Genomic DNA, 12,596 nt, shown 5'->3' with positions numbered 1-12,596 from the left:
TGGCTTTTTCCACTCACGACCACATTGTACATGTGACACACACAGCTGCACCCAGAAAAGAGGGAAAACATAGCAGGGTAATGAAGATGGTGGTCATCTGACTGGCACGCCATGGTTTTCTTGGAACCTGGCAGTTCATCATCAAACTGGTCTATACAGAATATAAATATGAACAGGAAAGACACCATTAGAAAAACAGTGCAATAACAATTGTCCACCCACCCAGTGTTAAACTGACAGCATGCTCAACAAGTCATTTCACAGGTTCACATACACATGTCAATGACATGACACATGAAACATAATTCCAGTATCCTGAAATGATAAATGAAAAGTAAAAAAAACATTTTTACATAGAACTTGACATATGCCATTGTTACAGGTTCCTCAACATTATTCACGTCTATGTGGTCATAATACATTTTTTGCTTATCAGTGTATTTTTTTGCTTATTGGGTTTCCCATTTACTTGACGGGGCTAGTGCACCATCAAGTAAACTTTAGCTAGCTGCATTACTCTGAACTGCTTGCAATATTTAGGGCCCGAGCACCAAAGGGCGCAAGGCCCTATTGTTTTTGTAAGGATTATTAGGGCCCGAGCACCGAAGGGCGCAAGGCCCTATTGTTTTTGTAAGGATTATTATTATTATTATTATTATTATTATTATTATTTTTAGGGCCCGAGCACCGAAGGGCGCAAGGCCCTATTGTTTTTGTAAGGATTATTATTAGGGCCCGAGCACCCGAAGGGCGCAAGGCCCTATTGTTTTTGTAAGGATTATTATTAGGGCCCGAGCACCGAAGGGCGCAAGGCCCTATTGTTTTTGTAAGGATTATTATTATTATTATTATTATTATTATTATTATTATTATTATTATTATTGTTATTCCACTTTTTTGCTTTCCTGTTTTTGAGGTGGTTAACATGGTCGAAACCTCTTGAAATTTGGCACACACGTCAGGTGTCATGCATCGCAGTTAGGTACAAGAGCTTGACCCCGGGCGTGGCCCAGGGACTCGCTAGCGCCCCCTTAGGTGACTGATCCCGTGGTTGGCAAATATTTTGAGGTGGTTAACATAATCGAAAACGCATGAAATTTAGCACACACATCAAATGGTACAGTGAATAGACAGGGATAAAAGCTTGGCACCGGGCGTTGCCCAGGAACTCCATAGCGCCCCCTTATGTCACAGTGACTTGTGGTTGGCATATAGTTTTAGATACACACACCAAATTTGGTGGGTGTATGTAACTCCCAAAAACAAACAACTTTTGTATTAACATGCCATTAGCCACGCCCACAGGAAGTGAGGTAATTGAGATTTTGTGCGTTGTGGACATGATCAATTTTAACGTACTCCTCCTAGACGGTTGATCCGATTCATGTCAAAGTTGGTATACATGATGCCGAGATGTTCCTGATTATAAATTGTGAAGTTTTTTTTCGATATGTTGTAATTTGACGAAATGGCAAAATTATTAATTTTAATACCCTTCCACATAAACAATAAATGTGTCATAATTCACCATGCATGGCTTGAAATGTTTTACATTTCACAGGTCATTGAAGACCATGTTAATGATAATATTCACATGCCCATAATGCATGTTTGGCATAGCGCCACCAACTGGCAACAGAAAGAATGACAATTATACTGATGTCACATGATCAATTTGAACATACTCCTCCTAGACGGTTTGCCAGATTCATTTGAAATTTGGCAAACATTATGCCAAGATGTCGCTGATGTTAAATTGTGAAGGTATTTTTGAATGTTGTAATATATTTGATATGATTTTAATATCTCACCACATAAACAGGAAATGTGTCATAAATCACAGTGCATTGAATGAATGGTCTGAAACTTCTCAGGTTAATAGATATTATGATTATGATGATATCCAGACACCAAATGGGCCTGCCTGCCATAGCGCCACCATCTGGCCAAGCAGGAAATGTGCCAGAAATGCTCTATGCTTTGAATAAATGGTCTGAAACTTTTCAGGTTAATAGATATTATGATTATGATGATATCCAGACACCCAATGGGCCTGCCTGGCATAGCGCCACCACCTGGTCAAGCAGTAAATGTGCCAGAAATGGACAATGCCTTAAGTGATTGATCTGAAAGTTTACAAACATTTTGGATATCATTATTGTGATGATATTCACATGTGTAATTTTCATGCCTAACATAGTGCCACCATCTGGCCAACCAAAAAGTGTATCAGAAATGTTCTTTGCTTAAAATGAATGGTCTGAAATTTCTCAGGTTAATATATATTATGATTATGATGACACCCAATGGGCCTGCCTTGCATTACGCCCCCACCTGGCCAAGCGAGTAATTGTGGCAGAAAATAAAATACAAAAACAACTAGCACACGCATTAAATATGTACATTTCACAAACGCACCACGTCGGTGCTTTGTTGGATTCCGACATGTCACGGGTTGCGGCCCGCAGGTGCTCGGGCCCGCCATCGCCGCTTGCGGCTATATTTCATTATTGTTATTCTACTTTTTTGCTTTCCTGTTTTTGAGGTGGTTAACATGGTCGGAAACGCTTGAAATTTGGCACACACGTCAGGTGTCACGCATCGCAGTTAGGTACAAGAGCTTGACCCCGGGCGTGGCCCAGGGACTCGCTAGCGCCCCCTTAGGTGACTGATCCCGTGGTTGGCAAATATTTAGAGGTGGTTAACATAATCGAAAAGTCTTGAAATTTGGCACACACATCAGGTGTCACACAAAGCAGCTAGGTAAAAAAGCTTGGCCCCGGGTATGGCGCATAGACTCGCTGGCGCCCCCTTACGCCCCCTTAGATGACAGATCCCGTGGTGGGCATATACTTTCAGTTACAAACACCAAATTTGGTAAGTGTGTGTATCTCCCCAAGATGAACAACTTTCGTATGTACAATGCATTAGCCACGCCCACAGGAAGTGAGGTAATTGAGAATTTGTGCGTTGTGGACATGATCAATTTTAACATACTCCTCCTAGACGGTTGATCCGATTCATGTCAAAGTTGGTATACATGACGCCGAGATGTTCCTGATTCTAAATTGTGAAGCCTTTTTTTGATATGTTGTAATTTGACAAAATTGCAAAATTGTTAATTTTAATACCGTTCTACACAAACAATAAATGTGTCATAATTAACCATGCATGGCTTGAAATGTTTTAAATTTCACAGGTCATTAAAGACCATGTTAATGATAATATTCACATGCCTATAATGCATGTTTGGCATAGCGCCACCAACTGGCAACAGAAAGAATGGCAATTATGCTGATTTCACATGATCAATTTGAACATACTCCTCCTAGACGGTTTGTCAGATTCATTTGAAATTTGGCAAACATTATGCCAAGATGTCGCTGATGTTAAATTGTGAAGGGATTTTTGATATGTTATATATTTGATATGATTTTAATATCTCACCACATAAAGAGGAAATGTGTCATAAATCACAGTTCATTGAATGAATGGTCTGAAACTTCTGAGGTTAATAGATATCATGTTTATGATGATATTCAGACACCCAATGGACCTGCCTGGCATAGCGCCACCACCTGGCCAAGCAGGAAATGTGCCAGAAATGGACAATGCCTTAAGTGATTGATCTGAAACTTTATAAAATATCAGATATCATTATTGTGATGATATTCACATTCGTAATTCACAGGCCTAGCATAGCGCCACCATCTGGCCAAGCAGGAAATGTGCCAGAAATGCTCTATGCTTTGAATAAATGGTCTGAAACTTCTCATGTTAATAAATATTATAATTATGATGATATCCAGACACCCAATGGGCCTGCCTGGCATAGCGCCACCACCTGGTCAAGCAGGAAATATGCCAGAAAATGGACAATGCCTTAAGTGATTGATCTGAAAGTTTACAAACATTTTGGATATCATTATTGTGATGATATTCACATGTTTCATTTTGATGCCTAACATACGCCCCCACCTGGCCAAGCGAGTAAATGTGGCAGAAAATAAAATACAAAAACAACTAGCACACGCATTAAATATGTACATTTCACAAACGCACCACGTCGGTGCTTTGTTGGATTCCGACATGTCATGGGTTACGGCCCGCAGGTGCTCGGGCCCGCCATTGCCGCTTGCGGCTATATTTATTATTATTATTGTTATTCCACTTTTTTGCTTTCCTGTTTTTGAGGTGGTTAACATGGTCGAAAATTCTTGAAATTTGGCACACACGTCAGGTGTCACGCAACGCAGTTAGGTACAAGAGCTTGACCCCGGGCGTGGTCCAGGGACTCGCTAGCGCCCCCTTAGGTGACTGATCCCGTGGTTGGCATATATTTTGAGGTGGTTAACATGGTTGAAAAGTCTTGAAATTTGACACACACATCAGGTGTTACACAAAGCAGCTAGGTAAAAAAGCTTGGCCCCGGGTATGGCCCAGAGACTCGCTAGCGCCCCCTTATGTCACTGTGACTTGTGGTTGGCATATAGTTTTAGATACACACACCAAATTTGGGGGGTGTATGTAACTCCCAAAAACAAACAACTTTTGTATTAACATGCCATTAGCCACGCCCACAGGAAGTGAGGTAATTGAGAATTTGTGCGTTGTGGACATGCTCAATTTTAACGTACTCCTCCTAGACGGTTGATCCGATTCATGTCAAAGTTGGTATACATGATGCCAAGATGTTCCTGATTATAAATTGTGAAGGTTTTTTTTGATATGTTGTAATTTGACGAAATGGCGAAATTATTAATTTTAATACCCTTCCACATAAACAATAAATGTGTCATAATTCACCATGCATGGCTTGAAATGTTTTAAATTTCACAGGTCATTGAAGACCATGTTAATGATAATATTCACATGCCCATAATGCATGTTTGGCATAGCGCCACCAACTGGCAACAGAAAGAATGACAATTATACTGATGTCACATGATCAATTTGAACATACTCCTCCTAGACGGTTTGTCAGATTCATTTGAAATTTGGCAAACATTATGCCAAGATGTCGCTGATGTTAAATTGTGAACTGATTTTTGAATGTTGTAATATATTTGATATGATTTTAATATCTCACCACATAAACAGGAAATGTGTCATAAATCACAGTGCATTGAATGAATGGTCTGAAACTTCTCAGGTTAATAGATATCATGATTATGATGATATCCAGACACCCAATGGGCCTGCCTGGCATAGCGCCACCACCTGGCCAAGCAGGAAATGTGCCAGAAATGGACAATGCCTTAAGTGATTGATCTGAAACTTTATAAAATATTGGATATCATTATTGTGATGATATTCACATGCATAATTTACAGGCCTAGCATAGCGCCACCTTCTGGCCAAGCAGGAAATGTGCCAGAAATGCTCTATGCTTTGAATAAATGGTCTGAAACTTCTCAGGTTAATAGATATTATGATTATGATGATATCCAGACACCCAATGGGCCTGCCTGGCATAGCGCCACCACTTGGTCAAGCAGGAAATGTGCCAGAAATGGACAATGCCTTAAGTGATTAATCTGAAAGTTTATTAACATTTTGGATATCATTATTGTGATGATATTCACATGTGCAATTTTCATGCCTAACATAGTGCCATCATCTGGCCAACCAAAAAGTGTATCAGAAATGTTCTTTGCTTAAAATGAATGGTCTGAAATGTCTCAGGTTAATATATATTATGATTATGATGACACCCAATGGGCCTGCCTTGCATTGCGCCCCCACCTGGCCAAGCAAGTACATGTGGCAGAAAATAAAATACAAAAACAACTAGCACAAGCATTAAATATGTACATTTCACAAACGCACCACGTCGGTGCTTTGTTGGATTCCGACATGTCACGGGTTGCGGCCCGCAGGTGCTCGGGCCCGCCATTGCCGCTTGCGGCTATATTTAGGGCCCGAGCACCCGAAGGGCGCAAGGCCCTATTGTTTTTGTAAGGATTATTATTATTATTATTATTATTATTGTTATTTCACTTTTTTGCTTTCCTGTTTTTGAGGTGGTTAACATGGTCGAAACCTCTTGAAATTTGGCACACACGTCAGGTGTCATGCATCGCAGTTAGGTACAAGAGCTTGACCCCGGGCGTGGCCCAGGGACTCGCTAGCGCCTCCTTAGGTGACTGCTCTCGTGGTTGGCAAATATTTTGAGGTGGTTAACATAGTCGAAAACGCATGAAATTTAGCACACACATCAAGTGGTACAGTGAATAGACAGGGATAAAAGCTTGGCACCGGGCGTTGCCCAGGAACTCCATAGCGCCCCCTTTCGTCACAGTGACTTGTGGTTGGCATATAGTTTTAGATACACACACCAAATTTGGTGGGTGTATGTAACTCCCAAAAACAAACAACTTTTGTATTAACATGCCATTAGCCACGCCCACAGGAAGTGAGGTAATTGAGATTTTGTGCGTTGTGGACATGATCAATTTTAACGTACTCCTCCTAGACGGTTGATCCGATTCATGTCAAAGTCGGTATACATGATGCCGAGATGTTCCTGATTCTAAATTGTGAAGCCTTTTTTTGATATGTTGTAATTTGACAAAATTGCGAAATTATTAATTTTAATACCCTTCCACATAAACAATAAATGTGTCATATTTCACCATGCATGGCTTGAAATGTTTTAAATTTCACAGGTCATTGAAGACCATGTTAATGATAATATTCACATGCCCATAATGCATGTTTGGCATAGCGCCACCAACTGGCAACAGAAAGAATGACAATTATACTGATGTCACATGATCAATTTGAACATACTCCTCCTAGATGGTTTGTCAGATTCATTTGAAATTTGGCAAACATTATGCCAAGATGTCGCTGATGTTAAATTGTGAATGGATTTTGGAATGTTGTAATATATTTGATATGATTTTAATATCTCACCACATAAACAGGAAATGTGTCATAAATCACAGTGCATTGAATGAATGGTCTGAAACTTCTCAGGTTAATAGATATCATGATTATGATGATATCCAGACACCCAATGGGCCTTCCTGGCATAGCGCCACCACCTGGCCAAGCAGGAAATGTGCCAGAAATGGACAATGCCTTAAGTGATTGATCTGAAACTTTATAAAATATTGGATATCATTATTGTGATGATATTCACGTGCGTAATTCACAGGCCTAGCATAGCGCCACCTTCTGGCCAAGCAGGAAATGTGCCAGAAATGCTCTACGCTTTGAATAAATGGTCTGAAACTTTTCAGGTTAATAGATATTATGATTATGATGATATCCAGACACCCAATGGGCCTGCCTGGCATAGCGCCACCACCTGGTCAAGCAGTAAATGTGCCAGAAATGGACAATGCCTTAAGTGATTGATCTGAAAGTTTACAAACATTTTGGATATCATTATTGTGATGATATTCACATGTGTAATTTTCATGCCTAACATAGCGCCACCATCTGGCCAACCAAAAAGTGTATCAGAAATGTTCTTTGCTTAAAATGAATGGTCTGAAATTTCTCAGGTTAATATATATTATGATTATGATGACACCCGGGCCTGCCTTGCATTACGCCCCCACCTGGCCAAGCGAGTAATTGTGGCAGAAAATAAAATACAAAAACAACTAGCACACGCATTAAATATGTACATTTCACAAACGCACCACGTCGGTGCTTTGTTGGATTCCGACATGTCACGGGTTGCGGCCCGCAGGTGCTCGGGCCCGCCATTGCCGCTTGCGGCTATATTTATTATTATTATTGTTATTTCACTTTTTTGCTTTCCTGTTTTTGAGGTGGTTAACATGGTCGAAACCTCTTGAAATTTGGCACACACGTCAGGTGTCATGCATCGCAGTTAGGTACAAGAGCTTGACCCCGGGCGTGGCCCAGGGACTCGCTAGCGCCTCCTTAGGTGACTGATCTCGTGGTTGGCAAATATTTTGAGGTGGTTAACATAGTCGAAAACGCATGAAATTCAGCACACACATCAAGTGGTACAGTGAATAGACAGGGATAAAAGCTTGGCACCGGGCGTTGCCCAGGAACTCCATAGCGCCCCCTTACGTCACAGTGACTTGTGGTTGGCATATAGTTTTAGATACACACACCAAATTTGGTGGGTGTATGTAACTCCCAAAAACAAACAACTTTTGTATTAACATGCCATTAGCCACGCCCACAGGAAGTGAGGTAATTGAGATTTTGTGCGTTGTGGACATGATCAATTTTAACGTACTCCTCCTAGACGGTTGATCCGATTCATGTCAAAGTTGGTATACATGATGCCGAGATGTTCCTGGTTATAAATTGTGAAGTTTTTTTTTGATATGTTGTAATTTGACGAAATGGCGAAATTATTAATTTTAATACCCTTCCACATAAACAATAAATGTGTCATAATTCACCATGCATGGCTTGAAATGTTTTAAATTTCACAGGTCATTGAAGACCATGTTAATGATAATATTCACATGCCCATAATGCATGTTTGGCATAGCGCCACCAACTGGCAACAGAAAGAATGACAATTATACTGATGTCACATGATCAATTTGAACATACTCCTCCAAGACGGTTTGTCAGATTCATTTGAAATTTGGCAAACATTATGCCAAGATGTCGCTGATGTTAAATTGTGAATGGATTTTGGAATGTTGTAATATATTTGATATGATTTTAATATCTCACCACATAAACAGGAAATGTGTCATAAATCACAGTGCATTGAATGAATGGTCTGAAACTTCTCAGGTTAATAGATATCATGATTATGATGATATCCAGACACCCAATGGGCCTGCCTGGCATAGCGCCACCACCTGGCCAAGCAGGAAATGTGCCAGAAATGGACAATGCCTTAAGTGATTGATCTGAAACTTTATAAAATATTGGATATCATTATTGTGATGATATTCACGTGCGTAATTCACAGGCCTAGCATAGCGCCACCTTCTGGCCAAGCAGGAAATATGCCAGAAATGCTCTATGCTTTGAATAAATGGTCTGAAACTTTTCAGGTTAATAGATATTATGATTATGATGATATCCAGACACCCAATGGGCCTGCCTGGCATAGCGCCACCACCTGGTCAAGCAGTAAATGTGCCAGAAATGGACAATGCCTTAAGTGATTGATCTGAAAGTTTACAAACATTTTGGATATCATTATTGTGATGATATTCACATGTGTAATTTTCATGCCTAACATAGTGCCACCATCTGGCCAACCAAAAAGTGTATCAGAAATGTTCTTTGCTTAAAATGAATGGTCTGAAATTTCTCAGGTTAATATATATTATGATTATGATGACACCCAATGGGCCTGCCTTGCATTACGCCCCCACCTGGCCAAGCGAGTAATTGTGGCAGAAAATAAAATACAAAAACAACTAGCACACGCATTAAATATGTACATTTCACAAACGCACCACGTCGGTGCTTTGTTGGATTCCGACATGTCACGGGTTGCGGCCCGCAGGTGCTCGGGCCCGCCATCGCCGCTTGCGGCTATATTTCATTATTGTTATTCTACTTTTTTGCTTTCCTGTTTTTGAGGTGGTTAACATGGTCGGAAACGCTTGAAATTTGGCACACACGTCAGGTGTCACGCATCGCAGTTAGGTACAAGAGCTTGACCCCGGGCGTGGCCCAGGGACTCGCTAGCGCCCCCTTAGGTGACTGATCCCGTGGTTGGCAAATATTTAGAGGTGGTTAACATAATCGAAAAGTCTTGAAATTTGGCACACACATCAGGTGTCACACAAAGCAGCTAGGTAAAAAAGCTTGGCCCCGGGTATGGCGCATAGACTCGCTGGCGCCCCCTTACGCCCCCTTAGATGACAGATCCCGTGGTGGGCATATACTTTCAGTTACAAACACCAAATTTGGTAAGTGTGTGTATCTCCCCAAGATGAACAACTTTCGTATGTACAATGCATTAGCCACGCCCACAGGAAGTGAGGTAATTGAGAATTTGTGCGTTGTGGACATGATCAATTTTAACATACTCCTCCTAGACGGTTGATCCGATTCATGTCAAAGTTGGTATACATGACGCCGAGATGTTCCTGATTCTAAATTGTGAAGCCTTTTTTTGATATGTTGTAATTTGACAAAATTGCGAAATTGTTAATTTTAATACCGTTCTACACAAACAATAAATGTGTCATAATTAACCATGCATGGCTTGAAATGTTTTAAATTTCACAGGTCATTAAAGACCATGTTAATGATAATATTCACATGCCTATAATGCATGTTTGGCATAGCGCCACCAACTGGCAACAGAAAGAATGGCAATTATGCTGATTTCACATGATCAATTTGAACATACTCCTCCTAGACGGTTTGTCAGATTCATTTGAAATTTGGCAAACATTATGCCAAGATGTCGCTGATGTTAAATTGTGAAGGGATTTTTGATATGTTATATATTTGATATGATTTTAATATCTCACCACATAAAGAGGAAATGTGTCATAAATCACAGTTCATTGAATGAATGGTCTGAAACTTCTGAGGTTAATAGATATCATGTTTATGATGATATTCAGACACCCAATGGACCTGCCTGGCATAGCGCCACCACCTGGCCAAGCAGGAAATGTGCCAGAAATGGACAATGCCTTAAGTGATTGATCTGAAACTTTATAAAATATCAGATATCATTATTGTGATGATATTCACATTCGTAATTCACAGGCCTAGCATAGCGCCACCATCTGGCCAAGCAGGAAATGTGCCAGAAATGCTCTATGCTTTGAATAAATGGTCTGAAACTTCTCATGTTAATAAATATTATAATTATGATGATATCCAGACACCCAATGGGCCTGCCTGGCATAGCGCCACCACCTGGTCAAGCAGGAAATATGCCAGAAAATGGACAATGCCTTAAGTGATTGATCTGAAAGTTTACAAACATTTTGGATATCATTATTGTGATGATATTCACATGTTTCATTTTGATGCCTAACATACGCCCCCACCTGGCCAAGCGAGTAAATGTGGCAGAAAATAAAATACAAAAACAACTAGCACACGCATTAAATATGTACATTTCACAAACGCACCACGTCGGTGCTTTGTTGGATTCCGACATGTCATGGGTTACGGCCCGCAGGTGCTCGGGCCCGCCATTGCCGCTTGCGGCTATATTTAGGGCCCGAGCACCGACGGTGCGCGAGGCCGGGACGGCCTTGCGCACCGAGAGGTGCGAAGCCCTATTGTTTTTGAAAGGATTATTATTATTATTATTATTATTATTTGTTCACCTTTTTGCTATTTTTGAGGTGGTTAACATGTATGAAAAGTCTTGGAATTTGGCACACACATCTGGTATCACACTGGCTACACAGGCATAAAGGCTTGGCCCCGGGCGTGGCCCAGTGACTCAGTAGCGCCCCCTTAGGTGATTGATCCAGTGGTTGGCACATACTTTCAGCTAAACACACCAAATTCGGTAGGTGTGTGTATCTCCCCAAGATGAACAACTTTCGTATGTACGATGCATTAGCCACGCCCAACAGGAAGTGAGGTATTTGGGATTTTGTGCGGACTAAAATGTGATGAATTGTGATGCCAAAAGAGGATCTTCCCATCGGTGAAAACGCATGAAATTTGGCACACACGTCAAGAGGTACCATGAATATACAGGGGAAAAGCCTTGGCACTGGGCGTTGCCCAGGAACTCCATAGCGCCCCCTTATGTCACTGTGACTTGTGGTTGGCATATAGTTTTAGATACACACACCAAATTTGGTGGGTGCATGTAACTCCCAAAAACAATCAACTTTTGTATTAACATGCCATTAGCCACGCCCACAGGAAGTGAGGTAATTGGGATTTTGTGCGTTGTGGACATGACCAATTTTAATGTACTCCTCCTAGACGGTTGATCCGATTCATGTGAAAGTCGGTATACATAATGCCAATATGCTTCTGATTCTAAATTGTGAAGCTTTTTTTGATATATTGTAATTTAACAAAATGGCGAAACTATGAATTGTAATACCCTTCCACATAAACAATAAATGTGTCTTAATTCACCATGCATGGCTTGAAATGTTTTAAATTTCACAGGTTATTGAATACCATGGTAATGACAATATTCACAAGCCCATAATCCATATTTCGCATAGCGCCACCCACTGGCAACAAAAAGAATGACAAGAACACTGATGCCACATGATAGATTTGAACGTACTCCTCCTAGACGGTTTGTCAGATTCATGTGAAATTTGGCAAATATGATGCCAAGATAACGCTGATGTTAAATTGTGAAGGGATTTTTGATATGTTGTAATATGTTATGATTATAATATCTTGCACATAAATAGGAAATGTGTCATAAAGTCAAAGTGCATTGAATGAACAGTCTGAAACTTCTCAGGTTCATAGATATTAAGATTATGAGAATAATCAGAAACCCTATTGGCCTGCCTGGCATAGCGCCACCACCTGGCCAAACAGGAAATGTGTTGGAATGGGCAATTCCTTAACTGATTTATTTGAAACCTAGTAGGTATACAATATTGGAAATCATTATTGTGATGATGTGCACATATGTCATTCAGATGGCTAGCATAGCGCCACCATCTGGC

The 12,596-nt window shown here is 40.6% G+C and overlaps 1 protein-coding gene across 2 annotated transcripts in view; it reads right to left on the bottom strand.

Moving 5' to 3' along the window:
• The window catches only part of tmc6b (transmembrane channel-like 6b), a 90,417-nt gene that overhangs the window by 16,317 nt on the left and 61,504 nt on the right, over nt 1-12,596 (bottom strand). For both annotated transcript variants that reach the window (XM_076277752.1, XM_076277753.1), the window contains exon 17: nt 18-151. In XM_076277752.1, the coding sequence (XP_076133867.1) occupies nt 18-151 (134 nt within the window). The remainder of the gene's footprint in view (nt 1-17; nt 152-12,596) is intronic.

Source organism: Alosa pseudoharengus, unplaced genomic scaffold (assembly GCF_046254945.1).
Source record: "Alosa pseudoharengus isolate Yale_2024_CS ecotype anadromous, Long Island Sound unplaced genomic scaffold, YU_APseudo_1.1 YU_APseudo_1.1_scf_11, whole genome shotgun sequence".
Lineage (NCBI taxonomy): Eukaryota > Metazoa > Chordata > Actinopteri > Clupeiformes > Clupeidae > Alosa > Alosa pseudoharengus.
This window is presented reverse-complemented; position numbering and strand designations above follow the sequence as displayed.